This window comes from Sceloporus occidentalis, unplaced genomic scaffold, assembly GCF_023333645.1.
Source record: "Sceloporus occidentalis isolate IW3139 unplaced genomic scaffold, rSceOcc1.0.p SCAF_3, whole genome shotgun sequence".
In the NCBI taxonomy this organism is placed as follows: Eukaryota; Metazoa; Chordata; class Lepidosauria; order Squamata; family Phrynosomatidae; genus Sceloporus; species Sceloporus occidentalis.
This window is the reverse complement of record NW_028316983.1, coordinates 29,517,008-29,541,700: the sequence shown is the minus strand read 5'-3', so window position 1 is coordinate 29,541,700 and position 24,693 is coordinate 29,517,008. Positions and strand designations below refer to the sequence as shown.

Below are 24,693 nucleotides of genomic sequence, written 5' to 3'. Positions count from 1 at the left end.
CCGTACTGATGCTCACTGCAGGACAATTGTATTACTTTCTAACATTTATTTATGTAAATGTTTGCTTATTAGATGATGCATCATTAGGCGGATGCAATGGAGCTTTAGTTAGGCTGAACAGAAAGGTCCGTAACTCCAGTGAGTATATTACAGTCCAAAAAGTCACCACTTTCTCCAGTCCTAGGACTCTAAGTTGACTATAATTCATTGGCCAAAGAAATATTAAAATATTAAAACAATGTGCATGGGTTGGGCACAGGTATGTATTATAAACTCAGACTCAAAACTTACTCTAAACTTTTATAGACAGAGCACTTTTGGAAGAAAGCTCTTGCACAATCCCTCCCACCCTCCCCAAATTGGGTGAACAAGGAGAACTGGCCAGGAGATTTTGCAGCATTTCCACAGAAAAAAATTATTCTTTATACAATACAGTACAAGGCCAGTACACATACAGAATAATCAGGGAGGAATTCTTGGTTGACATGAGACATTTTGATGGAACATATGGGAATCTGCTTTGGGCAAATTCAGATGTGATTCTGCCAGAAGGCATAAACAGAAAACTGTTTTGGAAGAAAGAGCCCCCAGGATATGCAGGATATGTAGCTTTGAACAAACTCAGGAATCAGATTTGACTAGGTTAATACAGTGCATTGTTTATTAAAAAGAAATTATTCATCTATTAATAAAAAGCTGAAAAATCTTTGACTATAGTAACAATGGGGCATAATCAGTTTTAACAAGTAATATGAAAAGATCCAGATGACTGAATTGGAGATGATAGATTTTACCCTTAAGATCATCACATGTTTTAGAAGTGGTTCAGAAAATGCAAGAATAACATTCAGAAACAATCCATTCCTGAACAGTTAGCCACTGGTTCAGCAATCATTTCTTTTGATTTGAAAACATGTTGATTTCCCCCCTACCTACAAAGAATATGTAGATACAGCATCAGAGAAGGATTTGATTTAAACTGAAAGCCTATCAAATAGTCCTCCTTGTGGTGCCTGAATCATTTAAAAACATATGCAAACACACACACAAAGGATACACAAATCAGAAGAGTGGTCTGCAGTGCAGTGAAGTTTAAAAATCTCTTTCTAGTACAAAACTATGGAAACTGCAGGCCTCTCTCTCTCTCTCTCTCTCTCTCTCTCTCTGTGTGTGTGTGTGTGTGTGTGTGTGTGTGTACATACGTCATGGTGGAAGTGTACTTGAAGCTTTATCAGTGTAGGAGAGAAGATCCAAATGAAAGGGAAAGAGAAAGCAGCCTAGGACTTCATGTGTATAAACAGTTCCTCTATTTTTGAATTCACTGTGTGCTGTGCCATGCAGCTTCTGCCATATTCAGCTGTGAGTCCCACTCCCAAGTTCTCCACATGTTTTAGAGCTCATCATGAATCCGTCATGTTCAGAACCAGCTCACTCTATTGGATCTGAGTCCAGAGTAACACATGTTATTGCTGCAGGTACCTCCATAACTAGGTGGGCAGGCTGAGCAAGGTCTCCCCATTTTGTAAGGTGCTTCTCCTACCCAGTTTCCCCTGGAAAGAGACAGAGAAAGGCAAAGCATAAGGTACATTTCATTGTTGGATGCCTGGATAGCACATTTACTCTCCAAAATCTTTGCTCTTGGAGAAGCTTATATCCATAAGAACAGAAAAAAGTCACTGTTTTATTAATGCATTTGTTTGTATCCTTTCCTATTTGCTTGTTTCAATACACCTGGGACATGTTCTTTCTTTCTTTCTTTCTTTCTTTCTTTCTTTCTTTCTTTCTTTCAAAAATACACCTTTTTGTGCTCTCCAGATTGGAGTGGCTTATGCATTTGATTAAAAAAATAAATGGATGGATGGATGGATGGATGGATGGATGGTTGGATGATAGATTAATGAATAGGAACAGCCCACTAGAGGTTGGGGAATATGTTTATGGACTACGGTTTCCAGAATCCCCCAGACAGCATGGCCAGTGGTCAGGCTGGCTAGATGGATTCTGGGACATGTTCTTTCTTTCTTTCTTTCTTTCTTTCTTTCTTTCAAAAAAACTTTTCTAATCTAATAGCCTATCTGGTCCAGCATCTTGTTTTCCAGATGCCTTTAGGAAGACCATGAATGCGATAGCCTCTCCTATTGCAGCTGTCCAACAAGTGCTCCTTAGAGGCAAACTGCATCTGAATTTGAAACCTACAATTTAGCATTTGAAGTGACTTTTAGTCACTGCTTACAGGTGGGTGGATACATCTTTTCTCATCTATGCCAATTTTGTAGCCCTCAATCTACTCACCCATTTTCTTATTGCTTTGCAAACACTTGTCTTTTAACCCACAACACAGACAAAAAAATGTTTAGTTTTGTAAACTTCCCCTCAGATATATGCATTTTATTGATTGATTGATTGATTGATTGCCCTTACATTCCACCTTTCTCCCAGAATGGGATCCAAGACATATTGTACACAATATTCCCTAACATATGCTCCCCCAATATACACTGTTTCATATGCAAGTGCCTCAAATGTGTGCTTTTTCCTTACTTGACAGCATAGTTGCACACTAAGTAGACAGCTCTTCGCCATGTGCTGCCCCACACATTCATGTTGTTGCATGTGTGGATGGCACAACCAATTCTGTTGCTAGAAGCCCACACCATCTGTTTGGGAGACAACAGAGTTATTATTGTAACAGCAAGTTCAGAAACAAGAAGCCTCATTCTTACCAGGCAAAGGTTGCAGAATTTTGTCTAAAGGGGTGTTCCCACTTGGCAGATAAAACGGATTATATTGGCGCGATTCTGATTCGGATTATGTTCCGGGAATAATTTGAATTTTTTCCATCGTTTCCATTACCAAAAGGGGCAAATTACCTCGATTCATTTAGACCCTGTTTTCGTTCCCATTTATTTTAAATCGCTTTATTTTAAAGTGGATTAACTTGCTCCCCATTCCCATTTGTGTCCACAAGCTGTCAATCAAGCGCGTAGGCTTCAGACGTCACAAGTCTAGGTTTTTTTTTTAATTTTTAGGGCAGCCAATGAAAATTGGCTGCATCCAAGGCTCTTCTGTTGTGCCTCCCCAGACTAGAAGGAGGCTTGGCAAATTGGATCAAGGAGGAGAAGGCAGCGGGCTTCATTATTGGGTAGAGAATCTTTGGGGAAGAGAGAAGATAAGGCTCGACCCCCCCCCCCCAGATCCCTGGGCGTCCAGGCTTTCCCCAAAACTGCTTTGCCTCCCCCATTGCTCCCTGGGCTGTCTGGGGGGCGATCAAGCAGGGATGTCCTGCAAAGCCCATCCCATAGTTCCTCTGGAAGGAGCCTCCTTTCCCCAAAATCCGTTTGCCTCCCCCATTGCTCCCTGGGCTGTCTGGGGGGCGATCAAGCAGGAATGTCCTGCAAAGCCCATCTGCTGCTCAGGCAGAGGTGAAAAAAAGAAAAAAGAATAGTTTAAAATGGTGTTCAATGGCTCTCCTCACACATCGGTCTATGAATGTGGAGCAGAGGGGAGGTTGCAATCCACCGGGGGAAAGTCTATGCGAATTGAAGAAAATGGCGCTGGCAATGCAGAAAGACACCAAAGAGGGTGACACCCCCAGGCCAGCCCCTTGAACGCTGCTCCTCCCATCTCCAGGTTCCCGCATCAGACACCCTTGTCATTCCCATTTGGATACAGCGAATCGTACCCCGCTTTCAAAAATAACCCGCTTTATAACCTACTATTTTTTAAAACCGGTTTATAGGCATCTAATTTGAATTATACGATATAATTCGATTTTGAATCAAATCACAGTGGAAACAATTACAGGGCATTGAGGAACTAATTCAGGCATCAGTGGGAATTACACCTCTTAATTCACTTCATGATCCACTTTATAGGCAAGTGGGAACACCCTCTTATAGTTAAAACAGCTGAAATATACCTGGCACTGGGCATTGCTCACATAGAGTCCAAGAGAGAGTGGATTCTTGTTCTCCTGTTTTAACCCTCAGAAATCATACCAGCAGGGACAAAGTTTACTATGCTGGGGACAGAGGCAAGAACAAATCCCCCTACTCCCTAAGTGGCCACCACTGTCATCTCATCTGCCAGGGTGAGCCAGAGGCAAGAGGGCTCATTGGGGGACCTATTGGCACTACTTGTCATAATCCACTGCTAGATGTGCCCCTATTTATAAGTAGTACATCCAAAAGCCCTCTACCATTTCTCACTCTTTTAAACCTTAGCAATCTTAGTAGCATTGCCTAAGAGAGCCATCTCCTGTTTCATAGTCCTTCAAAAAATATTCATAATCTGTTATTACAGACTGTCCATTTATCGTTTTTTGTGGGTTTTTCAGGCTATATGGCCATGTTCTAGAAGATTTTCTTCCTGACGCCTTCTAGAACATGGCCACATAGCCTGAAAAACCCACAAAAAACTATGGATGCTGGCCATGAAAGCCTTCGCCTTCACATTGTCCATTTATTATCCCTCAAAATCTTCTCCTTTGGAAGTGAAATTTGAAACTGGCTGGTACAGTGATTTCTGGCAGTTCTCCTTCAGCTTCAAAAGCAATATTACAGGGAAACATTGAACAGGTCCTTCTTTCCACATCCTAGCATATCTCCACAGTGGGAAAAACTTCATTGTATTACTTGGTAATAAAAAAAGACCAAAAAAAGGAGGCGGGAGTCATTCTAATGAGAAAGGCAAGACTTACTTGTTTCCGAGCTCCCCTCTCCGTCAAAGAAACTCATAAATCTTACAAGGGAAGGCTGAAAACATTGGATGCTTAACATAGCTATGTCACTCTAGTAAGTGACACCACTTTAACTGCTGTGAATCCATCCTATGGAATCCTGGGTATAAGATGCTTACAGTTCTCTGTTAGAGAGAATGTAAATATAAGCTGTAGTGCTGGGGAGTGTACTAGAGCCCTCCTGCAGAGAATTTTTACTATATATACTCAACTTTAAGTCTAGAAATTGTCGTCAAAAAATTGAACCAAAAAGCTGAGTTGACTTATCCACAGATCACTGTAAGTACAGTATTGCACTTTAACTCTTATTTTAAAAAGGAGCCATCATCTGGTAAAAGGCAAGAGTGTAATCTGTCCTGAAAACACTGATTCCTCCCCTATATCCATTCAGCCTTCAGTGTGAGCACAAACAGTTATGCCTGGTGGGATTTTGTACATTCTTTGACATTATTTTCCATTGTTTCATCCTTTAGATATTCTGTTATATGCCCCTTTCCCCTCAACTTATCCTTATCCATATCAAAATCCATAACTTTGGCAGCAAATCCTACTCTTGACTTATACACAAACCATGGATGAGTGGTTGGAGTGTTGGATTATGACTCTGGAGATTAGGGTTCCCTGCTCAAGCATAAAAACCCACAGGGTGACCTTTGGCAAGTCACATTCTCTCAGTCTCAGAGGATGGCAATGGCAAACCCCCTCTGAAGAAACCTGCCAAGGAAACCCTATTATAGATTTGCCTTAGAGTCACCATAAGTAAAAAACAAAAAACAAACCGATTTGGAGGCACAAAACAACAACAAAACTACAAATCCAAGGATTCCACTGGAAAGAGCCATGACAAATGAAACTGGTATCAAACTGCTGTAATTGTGTACCTTGTGTCTCCAAAAGCTGCTCAAGAGAATGAGCACTGAAAAGCCACAGTGGAGGGCAGGGAGTTGTGAGTGGGTGACTTAGGTGCGTTCTGGACGGGCCCTATGGGGCGCCGTCATTACGCGCGAGGGGCGGTGCTTCCTGATGCGCCTTGCCCCTTGCGCATAATGACTATGTCAAAATGGCGGCGCCGCATACAGATGGGCGCCACCATTTTGACGTTGTGGACGCACAGCACCAGAAGTGGCGCTGCAAGTGCACGCCTCGCGCCTTGTGGCACCTCTTCCAGGGCACAGGAAGAAGTGCCATTTTGGCGCGTCTGTTGCTGTGCCTGGGAACCGTGTGGTTTGGCTGCTGCGGTTCCCGGACGCAGCAACCGGCAGCGGCGCAAGACCACCCAGTTTGGGCAGTCTGTAACACGCCTTAGTTTGAGGATATCTCATGTGGTTGTGCTGTCAGGAAAATTCCTCACAAAAACTGACTACAAGACCTGTCTGGGCAAATGGGTATAATTTTCAAATTTAAAAGGAGGTGCTCATTTTTATTACTAGTTTTCCTTCCATCGCTCTTTGCTGATCTTCCTCCAGACACAACATTGGAAATGAGACAGCTTAGGTCTCTTTCAGAAAGTGTCTGTGAACAACATAGACACCCATGCAAATATGGGGCTAGGTATTTTGAGAAGCCAAACTGGCTGGGCAGACATGGGCCCATTCTGGAGCTGTGTAGCAGACTATTCATTCTGGGCTGGAAATGCTTTGCTACAGCGCAGCATGGGACCAGGAGGTTTTCCACCTCAGGCTGGCTTAACACCCATGGGAAGAAGGACATGAAGGGGTTGTATTCATTGAGTTGCCAGATGCTTCAGTATAGGCCTGTCACCACCACAGAGATGATTCATGAGGAGGGAAAGAGCTTCACCTTTCCTTGACAGGCTGTTCTTGGTATAACACCAAGTGCCCAGTGCAAAAGTAGAGAGAGAAGAAAGCTTGGTAACGCAGTCTTCAGAAAATATGTCTCATCTCCCTATGGGGCCAATGGATACCTAGTACATGATGGGATATAATTCTGACCTCAGACAAGTCACATTTTTGAGTGCAGTTGAATACTAAAAAAAGAGTAAGGTTCCCCTCAGGTCTGGGAATGAACCCGATGACTATTTTAATATTGCTAAATGGTGACATTCTTAATGTATTCTGATTTTTCATGTAAGCTACTTTGTAAGGATTTGTGTCCTGAATACAAAGCTTCAATGTTTACTTTTAAAAAGTGATTATTTGCTTTTATCCAAAAGTAAAAGGTTTCAAAATTAATTGACTACCATTATAGTCATCATTTTTAAACAACAACCTACTTTCTCAAAATAGTTTCTTTGAAAACACTAGAAAGTCACAAAACACAAAGAAGTGAGGGCACACATGCCCTGCTAACTATAAGCATAACTAAAGTTGTAATTGCATCACAAAGGGAATAAAGTGATCCCTAGTAACATTACAAACATGATCTAACTTTTTCTCTGTGTTTACTATTTTAAAAAGGAGTTCATAATAAGCAATTTAGTTATTTGTGAAAGGTTACTACCAAACTCTGCCTGAAAGGCAATATATAAGCGATTTTCACAAGCAAACAAAAAATGCAGAAAGTGTGAGGCTGAGACTTCCTTTCCTTTCCAAATCTGGATTCAAGTCAATTGGTCAAAACTCACTGGATGTCCTTGAGCAAGGCACTCTCTCTCTCAGCTGGCCTACCTCACAGGATTTTTGTGAATAGTAGTGGAGAGGAGAAGAATAGCAGAAAGCAGGACATACATGTAATAAATAAATAAAAGAAATAAATGTAGGTTTGCCTGAGATTTTCACTAACTCCTGTGTTTCTTTTACAAGCAGCATAACTTGCAGACAGTAGCAAGTGATAATATTTATAATCATGTCCTGAAGTTTCATCTGCTGATTTCTGCAGATGAAGTTGCTGTTCAAGACACAAGAGCAAGCCAGGATTCTTTTTGATGGTAAGATGGCAATCCTAGCTCTCTCTAAACAATCCCATTAATAATAAAGAAACATAAGTCAGAAAAAAAAGTTGCTGTTGTTCTGATAGGGCAATGTCTGAGGCTGAGAATGCTCCCGTCCTTAAATGGAAACTCCTTGTGCAAATATTAAATCCAACATTCTTTTTGCCTCATCTTTGTATTCTAAATCATACTGTCTCCCAGCAATGCCTATTTTCTTTCTCTTCCTTCTTCCATCAATCTAACTGAGCTGGAATTGATGACCACTACCATGGCAGATGGGGCAATGGAAAAAGCAGATAGTGCTTCTAGGAAAAAAACTAAAGTTTGGACAGTATAATTGGCTTGCTTGTAATAACATCTGCCAGACAGTGATGAGTGGCAAATTAAAGAGGTGGGATTTGCATCTTTGGAGGTGATACAAGTCACAGGTTTTGAACAGCGATGGGGAACCTTTGGCCTTTCCTATTGTTGGCCTACAACTCCCACCAGTAGTTCTAGCATAGCCAATGACACAGTATTGTGGGAACTTGTAGTCAAAAAGCCATGTAGAAAATCAAAAATTTTCAGCTCCTAGTTTAGAACATCAATCGGCCACTTGATTGATTGTATTTATATATCACTATCCAGTCCACCAGGTCCTTCAAGATAAGGCACAAGATGTAAAACATTTAAAACTATACAGAGATAATTTTAAAATGATCTAAAATTGTCCTTTAAAAGAATTTTAAAACAAACAATTAAAACAGATGGAGCAGTTTCAAAACACCAAAGCCATGCAGAATAACACCATTTTAGTTGGCCACCAGAAGTTCAAAATAGATGGAGCCAGCCTAACTTCTGTCCACAGAGGAAAGCTTGTCACATGTGCACACCAACCTAGCTTTTTGAGGTGTTGGGACACACAACAGGTCCTCCACTGAAGATCACAAACATTACTAATACAGTCCCCCTCGCTTATTAATATTTGCCTTGAAGGTTCTCTTGTTTCTGAGCCCCATTCTACTTGATGGGTATATTCTTTTAAGCAGGTGTTGTTCTAATGAATAGCAAGTGGTACATACTGACCTTTCCCTGTTTCTAATCCCATCTCACCCACAGAATATTTTGGTGCATAAGACATTTTCTGTCATTCTTGATTTGTTGTCATTGTTGTGTGCCTTCAAGCAGTTTCTGACATACGGTGACTTTAAGGTCATGAGGTTTTCTTGCCAAGATTTATTCAGTGCTTTTGTCTTCATCTGAAGCTGAGAGAGTGTGACTTACCCTAGGTCACCCACTGGGTTTCCATGGCTGAGTAGGGGTTTGAAATCTGGTCTCCAGAATCATAGTCCAACACTGAAATCACTACACTGCACTGACTTTCCGTTCTCAATTTACAAAACTGTAATGTGGATAGAGCTTGGAAACATTAGGTTTTTGGACTACAATACCCAGAATCTGCATGTTTCCAGGAGCTGGAGTAGAAAAATATTTTTTTCAAAATCTGGATTGCACTCGAGAGAAAGCAGTTACAAGGTCTGGATTACAATCAAGTGAACAGATTTCTCACTGAGAATGGCCAATGGTTTGATTTACTCCAGATGAAGGTCAGTAGTCTTGCTAGCTCGGGGTTTCTGTGAGTTTCAAGTTCTTGTCTGGGGCATATTAGGCTATCATAATTTGGACATACAATGAGATTACATGACTCATATGAAAAGATGATAATGTGGATAAGGTGGAAGGTGGTAGAAAAAGAAGACTGCATTATAGGAGGATAGACTCAATCAAAGAAATCATTACCCTGAGCAGGGCTGTTGATGACTCATGGGAGTCTCCATAAGTCAAAGCTGAGTTAATAACAATTAACTGCAACAATAATTGCTAGTGGATGGTAACTTCTGTGTTGGTGTGGGATGGTAAATCTCTGGATTTTTACCCTGGACTTTAAAAAGGCTGTCCAAAGTGTCAAGCTTTATCTAGAACCTTGGACAGCTCCTTAAAATTCAGCCTAAAATCTAGATCAGATTCAGTACTCCACAGGCATGGGAGCTACCAGTGGCTACTGGATATACAGGTGAATCCCACTACGATAAAGTTAACATCTATCACAGGGATCTTTTCTAATCTGAGAGGAACAAAACACAGTTGAGCAACCTTGCCTATATCATGCTACCATTCCAGTATATACCAGTGTGTGTGGGATAGAATAATAGAAGATTGATTCTCATGCAGCCAGGTAAAGTACATGAAAGGAGCCAGCAATGATTCTGGTTCTAAATTCATACCTCCAACATTTCACAGATGAAAACTGGGACACATGTAGCTAAGCAACATCAGTGTGTGACCAAGATATCAGAGTTATTAATGATGTAGAAGAGGATGTCGCAGTTTGTTTTTGCCTGACCCTACTAAAAAGACAAGATTCCTCCCCTCATTCGCCCAACGGAATTAACTGAGTGCTAACTACTTTTGCACCTTTAATTCTCTTTCTGTTGATGACATTACTATTTGACCAGTCCAGCAAGCCAATAGTCTTGGTTTTATTTTTGATGCTTCTCTGTTGTCTATTCCCCAGATCCAGACCACAGCTAAGGCATGTAGATTCTTTTTATACAATATTGCCAAAATCCAACCATATCTCTCTGCCTCTACTGCCAAGATCCTGGTTCATGCCCTAGTGGTCTCACGACTTGATTACTGTCACATCCTCCTGGCTGGGCATCCTCTTTCTCACTTCCGTCCTTTAATTTCTGTCCAGCATTCAGCTGCACACATTATTACATCCGCCCACCGCTCTGACCACATTTCTCCCTTGTTGTCATCCCTTCACTGGCTCCCCCTCCCTTTCCGTATTCAGTATAAGCTTCTGTTGTTGACTTTTTAAGCCCTCCATGGGCTGGCCCCTTCATTTCTCCTCACCTTCCCACTTGGGCCCTCCGTTCTGGTAGTCAAGGTCTGCTATCTCAGCCTAGGATTTTCTCTGCCCCATCCCTGGTTCATCCCTTTTCACTTGCTGCCCCTCACTCCTGGAACCTCCTTTCCCCAAGAGCCCGGGTCATAACTTCTTTAACTAGTTTCAAAACTGAATTGAAGACCATCCTGTTCAGAGAAGCCTTCCCAGGCACTGCATGACTCTTATTTGCTATTTGACGTTTTTAATTTGTTGCCTGTTTTACTGAACCCTTTCCTGTATTGTTATGTATTATGCTACTATTTCTCAGATTGTACACCATGGGGAGGTTTACTCGTATTTATTTTATTGTTTGTATGTACAGTGCTGTGCAAATCTACAGCGCTATATAACTAAAGCATAATAATAATAATAATAATAATAATAATAATTCAATTTGCAGTAATTGAAGTCAGGAGGCAAAGGGGGAAAGTGGAGAGAGAAACTGAGACGTTTTTAAAGCAGCTGAAAAAGTCAGATGTCAGAGATCAAGATTGTCCCTGCCAAACTGGGACAATTGGGGGATGTAAATGTTATTTTTAGTACTTAATTACAATAGTATAACTCACAGTTAATAGTATGTACCTGAGTGTAATGGCTGCAGACAGAACCGCTACATTTGGAAGGGCAGCTAGGCTTGCATTCATATGGGTAAGGAAAGGAGTAGTGCTGCTTCTCATAATACCAGGATTTCACAAGATCCACAGCTGAATGATACCTGCAGAAAACCATACACAAGACATATTCTTATCATTTTTTGTTATGTTAAAACACATATTATTCATTTATCTATCAAAAAGATGTTCTGACTGATACAACATGCCTGACCAAACACAGAGGCTGAACAGCTAATCTGTATGTAGAAAAAATGGGCCTGTGTTCATTTCTCAATGCTTTCTACCTGTTGCTGGTAATTGGAGGGGGAAAATGTGACAAGATGTCATTTTGTTTCCCACTCACCATAAGGGGCAAAAAATGGGGTGGAATGCAAGGCAGGAGAATCATAATGCACATTAATAATATTTTTCAATGACACATTACTTGCGAGACTATGAGTTAAACTGGATAATATGCTTATCATATACAGGCTGAGTATCCCTTATCTGGAAATCCGAAATGGCCCAAAATGCAAACATTTTTGACATTTTAAGGTGGCAGCTGCAACTCTCGTTGAAGCCTTGTTTAAGCTTTGTTTCATGCACAAAAATATTTTAAATGTTGTGTAAAATTTCTTCAGGCTATGTGTATAAAGTTTGTATGAAATATAAATGAATTTTACATTTAGACTTGGGTCTCATCCCCAAGATACCTCATTATGTACAGACAGCTCTTTGCATCCAGGGAGGTTCTGTCCCCCTCCATGTGGATGGCAAATTCTGTGGAGCCTCAGGTCCTGTTCTCCTCAAGGGTGATGTGATGTGCATGCAACCATGTTGGTGCAGCACATATACACACCACCATTAAGGAGAACAGGGCAGGGCCATCCATGGATGCTCCAATCCATGGATAGCAAGCCCATGGAAAGGAAGATCCAAGTGCTTGTGCAAATATTCCAGAATCCAAAACAATCCAAGCATTTCAAATAAGGGATACTCAACCTGAATTTAGGAAAGCTAGTCCCACAAGTGGTGAAAGACATCTGTTTCTCATAGAACACAAAGGTCCTCAGCCTCCCATCTTGTAGTTATAGTGATTGGTCATCAAAAGATAAACAGGCTTAATTTGCAACATTTTATCACTGAAACATACATCTCTGAGGAAAACCCATTCTGGGTTGATTTTTAATCTTAGAGAATATGTATTCCCTTTAACATATAGTTTGACTCTAGCTAACCATTTCAACTACTTTATAGGGTACAATACTGTGCTTGAAGAGCTATCAGAGAACAGTCCTCTGTTTGAAGGCGTTTCTCATCCCAATCTATTTGAAAGCTAAAGAGCCATAAGGAGAGAGAGTAAAGGTCCATCAATAGTTACTTCCCAGACTATCTCCACTAGCACGAAATGTGCTATATTTCTAGTTCAATAGGAGTAATTCTTTCTTAAATATATTTCTACAGATATATATATTTATAAAATATAAATATTGGTGCATGCAAATTAGCATGTCCTTTTCATTTATTTGAAATTGGCTCCACTCATTTCCCCTAACGTGTGGTTTTTAGCCTAAATGTTTTTTAAAAAATAATTCAGTGATATGCTAGTACTTTGTAATATACATGAATAGTGCTAATAAAAGCCAGATAACCTGTTATATTTAATGGTGACATGCCAAATTCAAGATTTGCTATCTTTAGAACATGCAGACTTTTCTTTTCCAATGGTAGAGTGAACATGGCCTTTTGCTGAACTGAGAAAAACTTTTCCTTCTCTATTAATGCTAATAGTTATACCACTCAGTATTATTCTGTTAAGAATTATATAAGTATTTACAGAATCAGAACTGGTTCAGATAAAGATCCTCCTTTGTTTACAGATAAATGGAGCTGCATGGAAGTGGAGGACATTTTTAACCTGAAATGTTTTTTTTAGTGTTCTCTGAAAGAAGGCTGGCTTCATATCACTAAAGAATTGAAGTGTTAATTTTGACAACTCATTGACTCCAGGCTATGGACACAACACAGTAAGTTCAAGTACAGAGAGGCCATGTATCCTACTTCAAAGAGGACGATCTTGTAGATGAATGATTGTTACAGCAGTCATATATTTTCAGACTTGAAAAGAGCTATCCAGTCCAGCCCATGTCTGGTTTAAAGATAAAAGGGTCTTGCCAGAGGACACTGCTTACCTGCCAGATTGAATGGCAAGGTTTTGACCAATGTATTTCATCAGATGTGGAGGTCCATGTTCCCATATACACTGCTTTGCCCATGCTTCAGCAGATCTGGCAAGCCTTTCATCCCACACCTAGTCATGAAGGAAAAGAGCAAGAAAAAGAATCAGACAATATTCAGCAGCCTGGGAGCTGTTGGTCAAACACAGTGATTAGTCCCATAGTGCCAAACTGATATATATATATGAAACAGCAAAAGAAAAGTTAGAAACACTGTTTGACCTTGAAGGATTTGGTATTTTTGGTTAGAGGTGTGCTGGTAGCTGGGGGAACCTTTGTTGTTGTTGGCAGTTGAAGGTCACTTTCCCTTAAGTGTGCTTCTTGGAAAGACTTGGGAGTTATTACGTATTCAGACTACAGCTCCTAGAATCATCCAGTCAGAATGTTAGGTGGTCACACAAGGGCTGGGAATTCTGGGAGCTGTAGTCCACAAAAGTAACTTAGGTCTGGTATATGTTGGGGCCTACCTGCCAACAGTGAGCACAAGCCAAAAAGCAAGCTCTTTGTTAATTTTTCCTTGTTTGCTTTCTGACTCTCCTTTCCCTCCCTTCAGCCCTCTCCCTTCTCCTAAAACTTCCCTAATTCTCCCTACTCTGAAAAGTTGGTCTTGCCAGATGTCTGAATTCATTGAATGCATCTGATAAGAGAGATTGCCATTTGATCAATGGATCATTTCCATCAAACAAAATACAATAAAATCCAAAATCCACAAAGCAGTGATAGCTTTATTGGGGCAACCACAAAGCATGTTTGGTTTGGCTGCTGCGGCTCCCTCGCGGAGCAACGAACAGCGCCAGCAGACCGCTGCTTTTAGGCAGTCTGTAACGTGCCATAGAGTTGGAAGAGACCACAAGGGCCATCCAGTCCAACCCCCTGCCTGGCTCCGATATTACATTTGCCAGTTCTTTTAGTACCCTTAGATGTAGTTCATCTGGTCCTGGAGACTTAAATTCATTTAGATTAACAAGGTATTCCTCTACTATCTCTTTACTTATTCTGTGCTGAAATTCCCCTATTCTGTCCTCTGCTCCTTTATCCTCAGGATGAGCACCCTTTTCCTTTTCTGATAAGACTGAGGCAAAGAAGGTGTTGAGTAATTCTGCCTTTTCTCTGTCCCCTGTTAACATTTTGCCATCTTCTCCACGCAGTGGCCCTACCGTTTCCTTCTTCTTCCTTTTGCTGCAGACATATCCAAAAAATCCCTTTTTATTCTTTTTAATCTCTCTAGCAAGCCTGAGTTCATTCTGCGCTTTAGCTTTTCTGATTTTACCCCTACAAATGCCTGCTATTTCTTTGAATTCCTTTTTTGTGATTTCCCCCTTTTTCCATTTCTTACACATGTTCCGTTTCAAACTTAGCTCGGTTGAAAGTTCCTCAGTCATCCATCCTGGTTTCTTGAGACACCTCCAATTTTTCTTTCTCACTGGAACTGTTTGAAATTGTGCCTTCAGAATCTCCCTTTTGAGAAATTTCCATCCGTCCTGAACTCCTTTATCTTTTAGTACTTCTGACCATGGAATCGCCCTCAATACTTCTCTATTTTAATGAAATTCGCTCTCCTAAAGTCTAGAATGCGTGTTTGACTATGCCTGGCTTCTCCTTTCCACTGTATTACAAACTCCAGGAGAACATGGTCACTTCCACCTAATGATTCCACCACTTGCACCCCATTAACCAAGTCATCCTTGTTGGTTAGGATCAGATCCAAAATAGCTGACCCCCTTGTTGCCTCTTCCACCTTTTGGACAATGAAATTGTCTTCCAGGCAAGCGAGGAATGTGCAAGACCTTGAGGATTTTGCTGAGTTTGACTTCCAGCAAATATCAGGATAGTTGAAGTCGCCCATCACTACTACATCTCTCCTTTCTGAGTGTGTGGTCATCTGTTCTAGAAAGGTATCATCCAATTCCTCAGTCTGACTTGGGGGTCTGTAGTAGACTCCCACAATAATATCCTTGTTGTTTCCCTCCCCTTTAATTTTTATCCACATGCTCTCCACTTGGCTGCCAGTATTGATGTCCTGGATCTCTTCACTGGTGTAAATATCTCTGACATATAGTGCTATTCCTCCTCCTTTCCTGTTTGACCTATTTCTCTTTAAAAGGTTATACCCCTCTATTTCCACATTCCAATCATGAGACTCGTCCCACCAGGTTTCAGTGAAGCCTATTATATCATATTTGCTTTGCTGTACTAGGAGTTCAAGTTCATCTTGCTTATTTCCCATGCTCTGTGCATTAGTGTAGAGACATCGCAGACCATGGGTCCCTTTTACTTGCTGCTTGTGCAAGTTTATTTGCCTCCCACTGTTGGGTCCTTGCACTTGTTTTCTTGTTTTCTCTATGTTTGTTTGACTATTTTCTCCAGCCCTTTCGCCTTCCTTAATATTGTCTCCCTTCCCCACGGAACTCAGTTTAAAGCCCTCCTGATCAAGTTCTTGAGACTGCTGGCAAAAACATTTCTTCCAACTGGTGTGAGATGCAACCCATCCATTGCAAGAAGTCCCTCCTCATGGAATCGCAGCCCATGATCAAAGAATCCAAATTGTTCTCGGCGGCACCATCTGCGAAGCCAGTTGTTCACATCTGCTATTTTCCTCTCCCTTCCTGGACCGTGCCCTTCAACTGGCAGAAGAGACGAGATGACAACATGTACATCCATTCCTTCCAGCTTCCTACCAAACGCCTCGTAATCCCTTTTGATGTTCTGCAGGCTGTGTCTTGCAGTATCATTGGTTCCCACATGGACCAAAAGGAAGGGGTATTGGTCAGTAGGCTTGACCAGTCTTGTCAGCCTCTCTGTCACATCATGGATCTTTGCCCCTGGAAGACAACACACCTCTCTAGACATCTTGTCAGGCCTACAAATCACTGCTTCTGTACCACTCAGCAAGGAGTCCCCCACTACGACCAACGCTTCCTCCAAGGCTTAGCAGCGACTGTTCCCTCGGGTGGGACTCTCAGGCTCCCCTGCTCTGTCCCTGAAGTCTGTCCATGCTGCTCTTCTTCATCCTCCTTGATAAGGGAAAGAGCTTCGAATCGATTCTCTAGCTGCAAGCTCCCCGAACAATCCCTTCTTGGCCTACTTCTCTGTGTGACATTCCTTCAGCTGTCTGGCTCCTGTGTATGTGAAGTGACCTCCTCGGCTCCAGCATCTTGTTCTGCGTGGTATTCGTCCAGGATTGCTAGTTCTGTTGTGTCCAGGAAATCCTCCTGCTCCCTAATATGCTGAAGTGTAGCTACTCTGGACTCCAACTGCTGCACTTTCTCCTCCAAGAGGGCTACCAACTTGCACTTGGGGCATGTGAAGTTCTCCACTTCTGTAGGCAAGAAGACAAACATCCCACATGTGTTGCAGGTGACTGCCATGGTTCCGTCAGTGTCCATACTGAAAAGTCTTAGGAAATTACTGGAACAGAACTGTGGGCTTCTTCCTGAAAAAAAGAATCCTCCAGAAAACACCAACTTTAAAGCTCCTGATGTTTCAACAATTTGTGGCAGTGAGCTCAATCAATTCTGCCTCTGCTGTAGATTTCAATGGCTGCCCAGCTACCTCTCTCCTCCTCCTCTCTGTAGCAGGAACTGAGGGGGAACTGAGGAACTGAGAGGAACATACAACTCCAGTCAGCTGGGGGTCACATAGTAAGATCTAGATGGCATCACAATATACACATCCAATCAAATTTGCCTGAATCTGAAGACAAACTAGTTGAGAGTGAGGGAAATTATTCCTTGTTAAATAATAGAAATGATTCTAACTAACCAGAGATCATGTAGGGAGCAGAATGAGGTCACTATGCTACACAGATAATCAGATATATGTACAATGCAAAGTGTCATTTCAGAGCAAAGGCACAACTTCCTGTTCTATGCAGAAGAGCATTTTCAAACATTATAGAAGCAATCTCCCCAAAGTTATCAGTAAGTGCCTGTTGATGGCTTTTGGTCCTTCAGACAATGTTCATAAAATGAGGAAAGTGTAACTGTGAATGTTGAGCAGGAGTCTGCCTGAATAAATGGCCTCTTCTGAACCTGAAGAAAGCAGGTAGAAATGACAGCCGCTGTTTTATTTTCTGTCATAAATCAGTGGCATCTTGAATACAGTTCAAAGACTGTGTTTTCTGCTGTAGTGGTTGCTGAATATAGTTTGGAAAACAATTCTGTCATTATTAGTGATGAGCAACAAGTACTTTTAGGAGAGAATACTGTTAGGACAGATTACAGAGAATTGAAATGGTTTCCAATTGGCAAGCAGATCAGGCAGGGTTGTATTTTATCACCCTATTTGTTTAACATATATGCTAAATATATCATATGTAAAGGAGGATTAGTCATGGAAGAAGGAGGCATGAAAACTGGAGGAGGAACATCAACAATTTAAAATAAACAGATGACACCATACTACTAGCAAAAAATAGTAAAGACTTGGAATGATTATGGAAGAAAGTCAAGGAAGAAAGGGCAAAGGCAGATTTACAGTTGAAAGTTAAGAAAACAAAAATAGTGACCATGGATTATTTACATAACTTTAAAGCATAAGATGAAGACATTGAAATAGTTCATGATGTTCAATATATTGGCTCAGTCATTAACCAGAATGGAGACTGCAGTTAAGAAATCAGAAGAAGACTAGGGCGCGTTACAGACCGCCCCTTTGGGGCGGCCTGTAGGTGCACCTTTCCCCGCCGGATCGGGGCCTCAGTGGCCAGAGCGGCAGCCGCTGAAGCCCTGATCCGCCGCTTTCTGGGCTGCGGGGAAGCGGCAAAAGGCCCCTTCCCCACAGCCTGGAAAGGGGTGTCCTTGGGGCTTCAAGCCCCAAGGACACCCCGCGGCGGCGGGGAGAAGGAGAAAGGGGCCGCTTGGCCCCTTTCTCCTTTGGTCCGCTGGGCACAGCCGTGTGAAGGCTGCGCCCAGCGAACCAAACCAGGAAGGAGCTCTGAAACGGAGCTCCTTCCAGGGTCACGGAAAGGGCGCCCTAGGTGCCCTGCCGCGACCCCAATACGTCACAACCGCGCCGCCTTGTTTGGAGGCGGCACGGCCGTGACGTATCAATGACGGCGGCCGTGTGGAACGGCCGCTGCCATTTTGTGCGCGCACAGCATGCACTAGGGTTAGGGCGGTGCAGAAGCACCGCCCCGTCTTAACCCTAGTACGCGCTCCACGTGTACTTTTAAGCCCGTGTGTAATGGGCCTAGGACTTGGAAAGACAGCTATAAAGGAACTGGACAAGATCCTCAAGAAGATATATCATTGAATACTAAAGTTAGGATTGTCCATGCTACTTCCCATTTCTGTATATGGTTCTGAAAACTAGATAGTGAAGAAAGCTGATAGGAAGAAAATCAACTCACTTGTAATGTGGTGCTGGAAAAGAGTTCTATGGATACCATTGACTGCTGAAAAATAAATGGATCCTAGAAAAAAATCAAGCCTGAACTCTCCCTGGAAGCCAAGATGACTAAACTGAGACTATTATACTCTGGCAATATCATGAGAAGAGATGACTTACTAGAAAAGTCAATAATACTTAGCAAAATAGAAGGCAGTAGGAAAAGAGGAAGACCCCATTCCAGGTGGATAGATTCAATCAAAGAAGCCACAATCTCAAGTCTGCAAGACCTGAGTAAGGCTGCTGCTGATAGGGTGACTTGGAGGCCTTTCATTCATATAGCTGCCATTGGTTGAAGTCAATATGATGGCAGTTAACAACAAGAACAAGAGCAACAATAATAAAATTATCTTTTTTGGTCCATATGAGCCTGTTGGGAATAAAAACCTGCCCTCCACTCCACTCCCCAGCAAACAAATTTCCTCTATTATTCATGACTAGGGTCCAAAATATACAGTGGACCCTTGTTACACACTGGGGTTTGGTTCCAAGATCCCCCGTGTATAACAAAATCCATGTATGTTCAAGTCCTATTAAATATAATGACATAGCAAAATGGTGTCCCTTATAAAAAATGGAAAATCAAGGTTTGATATTTGAAATTTATACTTTTTTTAACATTTTCAAACCGTGTATGCCTGAATCCATGTATATGGGCAGGGAACCATCCAATTAAAAAGATTGCATGTACTGTACAGCGCTGTGTAAATTTACAGCGCTTTATAAATAAAGGTTAATAATAATAATAATAATAATAATATAAAATCCGTGTATAAGAAGGGCCGACTATACTGCAGAAATAATCCAGTTCAAGACCGCTTTAATTGCCCTGGTTCAGTGCTGGTGAATCCTGGGAATTGTAGTTTATTGTGGCACCAGACCTCTCTGACAGAGAAGGCTAAATGTCTCACAAAAACTAGTTTCCGGAATTGTCTAGCACTGAGCCAATGCAGTTCAAGCAGTCTCAGACTTGATTATTTCTGCAGTGTGTTTTGGACCTAAAATATTCTGTTCTTGTCACAGTTACTGTTGAACTATAATTTCTCTGAGCACACACAGAAACCCTTAGAAATTAATATGTAACTTGATGAGAACTCTTGTAATTTGGTGAATGAAATTTTATATGCTCCAGAGCTTCTGCAAGCCATGAATCATAATATCTGATATCAATTTATGGTCAAGTAAAAATGGCAGTTCCAGGTTAGATTTTACTTTTAAAGCAAAATATAGGCATACCTAAGTTAATGAATATATGCAAAGGGATCCTGTATATAGCATGCTATAACTTCTTTTGCACAGTCTCAAAGTGAGGATGTTGACAAGCTGGAACATATCCAGAGGAGGGCAACGAAAATGGTGAAAGCTCTGGAAACCATGTCCTATGAGGAGCAGCTTAGGGAGCTGGTAAGTTTAGCCTGGAGATGAGAATGTCAAGGGGTGACATGATAGCCATGTTTAAATATTTCAAAGGATGTCATATTGAGGATGGAGCAAGCTTGTCTTCTGATGCTCTAGAGACTAGGAAACAGAGCAATAGATTCAAGCTACAGGAAAAAGGATTACATCTAAACATTAGGAAGAACTTCCTGATACTAAGAGCTGTTCAAGAGTGGAATATGCTGCCCCAGAGTGTAGTAGACTCTCCTCCTTTTGAGGTTTTTAAACAGAGGCTGGTTGGCCATCTGTCGGGAGCTCTTTGATTGTGTATTTCTGCATGGCAAGGGGTTTGACTAGATGGCCCTTGTGGTCTTCTCCAACCCTAGGACTCTATGATTCAAAGGTGCTACAAGATCCCGTTTCATACTGATATTCCAGACAAACACAGCTATGTCTCTGAATACTACTAGGTCAGACTATTCTTCTGTTTAACCTAGTATCAGTAATTATCTTCCTAGAATTGCTGTGTTTTTCACTGGGTGTGTTCCTTCAATTTTAACAGCTGCCTGACAAGCTGAAAACAAGTGAAGCTTTGCACTGCAAGGAGATGCAGTAACGAGAAACAGTGCACTTGCTAATTCTGCCAGACCTCTGTCTCCTCTGGCACAAGAACCTGGTCAGAAAACCCATGGGGTGAGTACAGGAGACCATTTGTGTGAACCACACAGCCTACACTAGGCCTGCAATGATCCCTTTCTGCTATATTGTCAGAGGATAACAAGAGGTTAAAGTCCCCTCATCATACTGAAACAGTGTCACAAACCTTTAACAAAATGGCAGAACTTTCCATTGAAAATCAAAAGGGTAGAATACCAGAAAGTCACATGTATATCTCTATATGCCTTCACAGTTCCTTTCCACAAACCCACCCACAAATTTAATTTTTAAATATTAACTTCCAGAATCCCCCACCAGTAGGATTCTGGGAGCTTTAATTCAAAACTTTTCCAAACTCAGTATCCACTAGTAATAAGCACAAATGAAACTCACCATATACTCCATGTTGGCAGCAGGTGGAGACACCTGTGCCCGTACTTGATTGTGGTAGTCCAAAAGTGTGCTCACATCCCTTGGAGAAATATAGCGCTTCCTGCGAGTCCTTGGTACTCCAAGGCTAGATGCCAGACCTGCCTCAGTGCTCCTGGGTGGGTAAAGGAGTCCAGTAGCATTGGGCAGCATGAAAGAGTTTGATTTCTGTATCACCCAGAAGATGGAGCCAGTAAAATATAAATGCACATGGAAGAGAGTCATTTTAAGATTTGCACACTTTTTTCTCCTGAGCCAGTAATAGTTGGTCTTAAAAAATTCAATCAATGTGGCAAATCTTCTTTTTTCCCCTTCTGTTTTATATGTCTAGAGGAAGAAGAAGAAGAAGACATCAGACACACAGTTTTAGATTTTCAGATTTCATCATGGGAAGAAGAGAATGTCACTGGAGGGAGAAGAGGAGATTTGAAGTATATCAAAGAGAATTTTGTTAGCAGCATGAGAATAAAGGAGTTTGGCTAAGCAGCTTTTATGAAATACAAAATTCCTAAGACCAGCTGTGAAATTTCAAGAGGTATTTTATCACTTCTGTCTGAAATGAGGAAAGTTCTTTCCTCCCATTGCCTGTCCAGAAATCATTCCAAATGTTCACATGTACCTGCCAAAGGGGACACAAATTAATAACATGCTGCCATAGTACCATTATATCCTTCCCACTGCTTTCACAGATATTCAGTACATCAAACAAAGCTGCTTAGTAAATTGAAATATTCCTACACTACAGTAATTAAGCAATGTATATGTGTGTGTGTGTGTTGTGTGTGTGTTCTAAAAAGATTTAATAAGAACATAGCAGCTAATAGATTTTATTTTATTTTAGTGGTGGGCTTCTTCATTTCTTTTCAGGAGAAGAGAAAACCTTATTCTTTTCCAGTCCTAGAAAAGTATTCTAAAATATTCCCTGAAGCTGCTAAAAGGACATTTCCCAGACTACATACCTTGAAGGCTGGGCCAAGAACAGCTGAGGAGTGATGCGGCAGCCGCAGTGAACTCACAGAGATTGACCTTTACAAAGAACCTGCACTCAGGAGCTGTGGTAGAGAGATTTAATATTGCCAAGTCCAAGGAGTCTTTGAGGACGATCTGACGCAAAGACTTCACTGAAACCCTTCCCTTGAGGAATGTCCCAAAGTTTGAAATGCATACAGCTGGGCAATTTATGGCTTTCCCCCTGTGTACACATGACTCCATCTCTACCAAGTATTTCTGCCTGTTCTGACCTATGGAGCAGGAGAGACTAAAAATTATTAGGTTAATATGCAAAGTATTATTATTATTATTATTATTATTATTATTATTATTATCATTATTATCTCAAAGTTCAGAGCTCTATGCACCTACACTCACATATGCTTTGATTTGATTGAGAAAATGATGGCTGTGAAACATGAAATTTGTAGCTTTTAAAAAGGCCCTATGATTGTATGAGATTTGTAACTCCCTCTGCTTTATGTTTAATTTGGGAATCAGAGGAAACTACAGATCATATATTGCCTGGCAGGAAGTGACATACCTGATTCTAAGCATGTTCAAGAGCAATCTCTCTAAAGATCTTTTCTGAATCTAGGGTGTCCTCTTCACTATTGGTTCCCCTTTTCTCCTTCTTGAGAGTGCGGAGCAGGCTGGATGAGAAAGGAGAGCTGATGATCTGCAAAGAGAAAATCCCATTTTCATGGAAACTTTTGAGCCTGCTTTGAAATCAGACAAGGCTTTCAGAATGGGTAAAATTGTATTTCAAAGCACTATGTTTCCAAAACCACAGTTCCCACTATTCAACTCTGATTCCAAATTGTTTATGAAAATGAGGAAAAGAAATCACCTCAGTGCTGATTCTTAACTAGTGACCCCACTGTTTGCTTTCCTTCTTTGGAAAACCTGTATATTGCTGGATGGTACTAAGAGCTTGTGATTCTATCTTCATCCCATGACTACTGTATATACTTGATTAAAAGTCGACCTCATGTTGAGGACAGGTTTTGTGGCCAGAATTATGGCTTTTGATATGAATTGTGGATAAGTTGAGGGTAAAATTTAGGAGAATGTAACAAAAGATTTAAAGGACAAATCCAAGGAAAAGAATGCCAAAGAACTTACAAAATTTTGGTAGTCATAACTGTTTATGCTCACCGTAAAAGCTGGATGGATGAAGAGGGCACTACCGCTGCTATTTTCCCACTCAAGCATTAAAAACAAACAAACAAACAAACAAACAAACCAGAGTTTTTTGTGGGTTTTTCGGGCTATGTGGCCATGTTCAAGGAGAGTTTCTTCCTGATGTTTTGTCAGCATCTGTGGCTGGCATCTTCAGATGCTGGTGAAACGTCAGGAAGAAACTCTTCTAGAACGTGGCCACATAGCCAAAAAAACCCCACAAAAAACTATGGATGCCAGCCATGAAAGCCTTCGACTTCACAAACAAACCAGAAATGGCACCACAGTGGAGAGAGTAGAGCAGGTTGGGGCTTCTTTTAGGTTCTCCTGGGCTGGACTGAGCACTTGCCTTTTGCCACTCAACTCAGAGAAGGGGATGGTTCATTTTTGATAAGAGTTAAAGTATATTACTTACAGGCTATGGATGCTGCCCATAAAAGCCTTCAACTTTATATTGCTTACATTGACCCATGAATAACTTGATCCAAGTTTTTTGGTCAATTTTTTTATCGGTTAAATGCCAACACTACATCCTAGGGCTACAAGTTTGATTCAGCCTCCAAGGTAGATTCAGCCTTCTATCCTTTTATAGGTCCGTAAAATGAGTACTCAGCTTGTTGGGGACAATGGGCTTACAGATTGTAAACCACTTAGGTAGTGCTAAATTCAATATTAAGTGGTATAGAAATGTAAATGCCATTGCTAAATGCTATTGCCATGAGTATATATAATAACTCCTAAGTACCAAAGTATCTAATGACTAAAATGACTAAGAATTTTAATTTTCCATTGTGATAGACAGTGTTTTGTAATTTCTACCGATCATTCCACTTGTGCCTTTTGGTAATAATATACTTATCTCTTCTCAGCAGTTACAGATTAGTAGACTCACCTGGCCTATTTCTGTGCAGACATGCATAGGACTGAACTGTTAATGATGCTTTCTCTCAGTTAATCTAGGGCCATAATGGAGATGCACATGATGAAGAACAACATGGTGCCCACCTGTCCGCATTCTACAGCTGGAAGTGGTTAATAAATAATAATAAAACTTTTATTTATATCCCGCTTATTTGTAAGAAACAATCAAAGTGGCTTCCAACTGGCAGTTGAATCGTGTTCCAGGATTAATAAAGGGATAGGAATAGGATTATCCAATATATTTGATGGCATCAGGACATCCTAGGAAGTACAGGGAGGGCTCTGTGGCACACATCACTTTGCCCTCATCATTCCCCAGCCGCCTTTGATCCCAGCATCTGCAGCCTGAGAAGGCTCCT

General features: G+C 41.3%; 1 protein-coding gene and 1 long non-coding RNA gene across 3 annotated transcripts; one reads left to right on the top strand and one right to left on the bottom strand.

Annotated features, from left to right (window-relative positions):
• Positions 1–1,417: 1,417 nt before the first annotated feature.
• On the bottom strand, positions 1,418–21,484 carry R3HDML (R3H domain containing like). The gene is made up of 5 exons (XM_089518511.1): positions 21,206–21,484; positions 13,346–13,464; positions 11,143–11,275; positions 2,542–2,657; positions 1,418–1,550 (listed from the first exon to the last, which is right to left on the bottom strand). Exons 1-5 carry the CDS (start codon positions 21,464–21,466, stop codon positions 1,418–1,420), a joined length of 762 nt encoding a protein of 253 aa, XP_089374637.1. The 5' UTR covers positions 21,467–21,484.
• On the top strand, positions 2,202–21,693 carry LOC149315699 (uncharacterized). 2 transcript variants are annotated; one of them, XR_016280680.1, is made up of 3 exons: positions 2,202–2,235; positions 20,718–20,848; positions 21,573–21,693. It is a non-coding gene; the product is annotated as an uncharacterized LOC149315699 (long non-coding RNA). The 2 variants fall into 2 exon arrangements; XR_016280679.1 differs by lacking the exon at positions 2,202–2,235 and adding an exon at positions 20,031–20,182.
• The last annotated feature ends 3,000 nt before the right edge of the window (positions 21,694–24,693 follow it).

Coding starts and splice junctions, on each gene's coding strand:
- R3HDML (XM_089518511.1), bottom strand. CDS start 21,466: ATGACTCTCTTCCATGTGCATTTATATTTTACTGGCTCCATCTTCTGG. Junction 13,465..21,205: donor CTGCCAACATGGAGTATATG/GTGAGTTTCATT, acceptor CTTCATGACTAG/GTGTGGGATGAAAGGCTTGC. Junction 1,551..2,541: donor GTGTGCAACTATGCTGTCAA/GTAAGGAAAAAG, acceptor GTCTCTTTCCAG/GGGAAACTGGGTAGGAGAAG.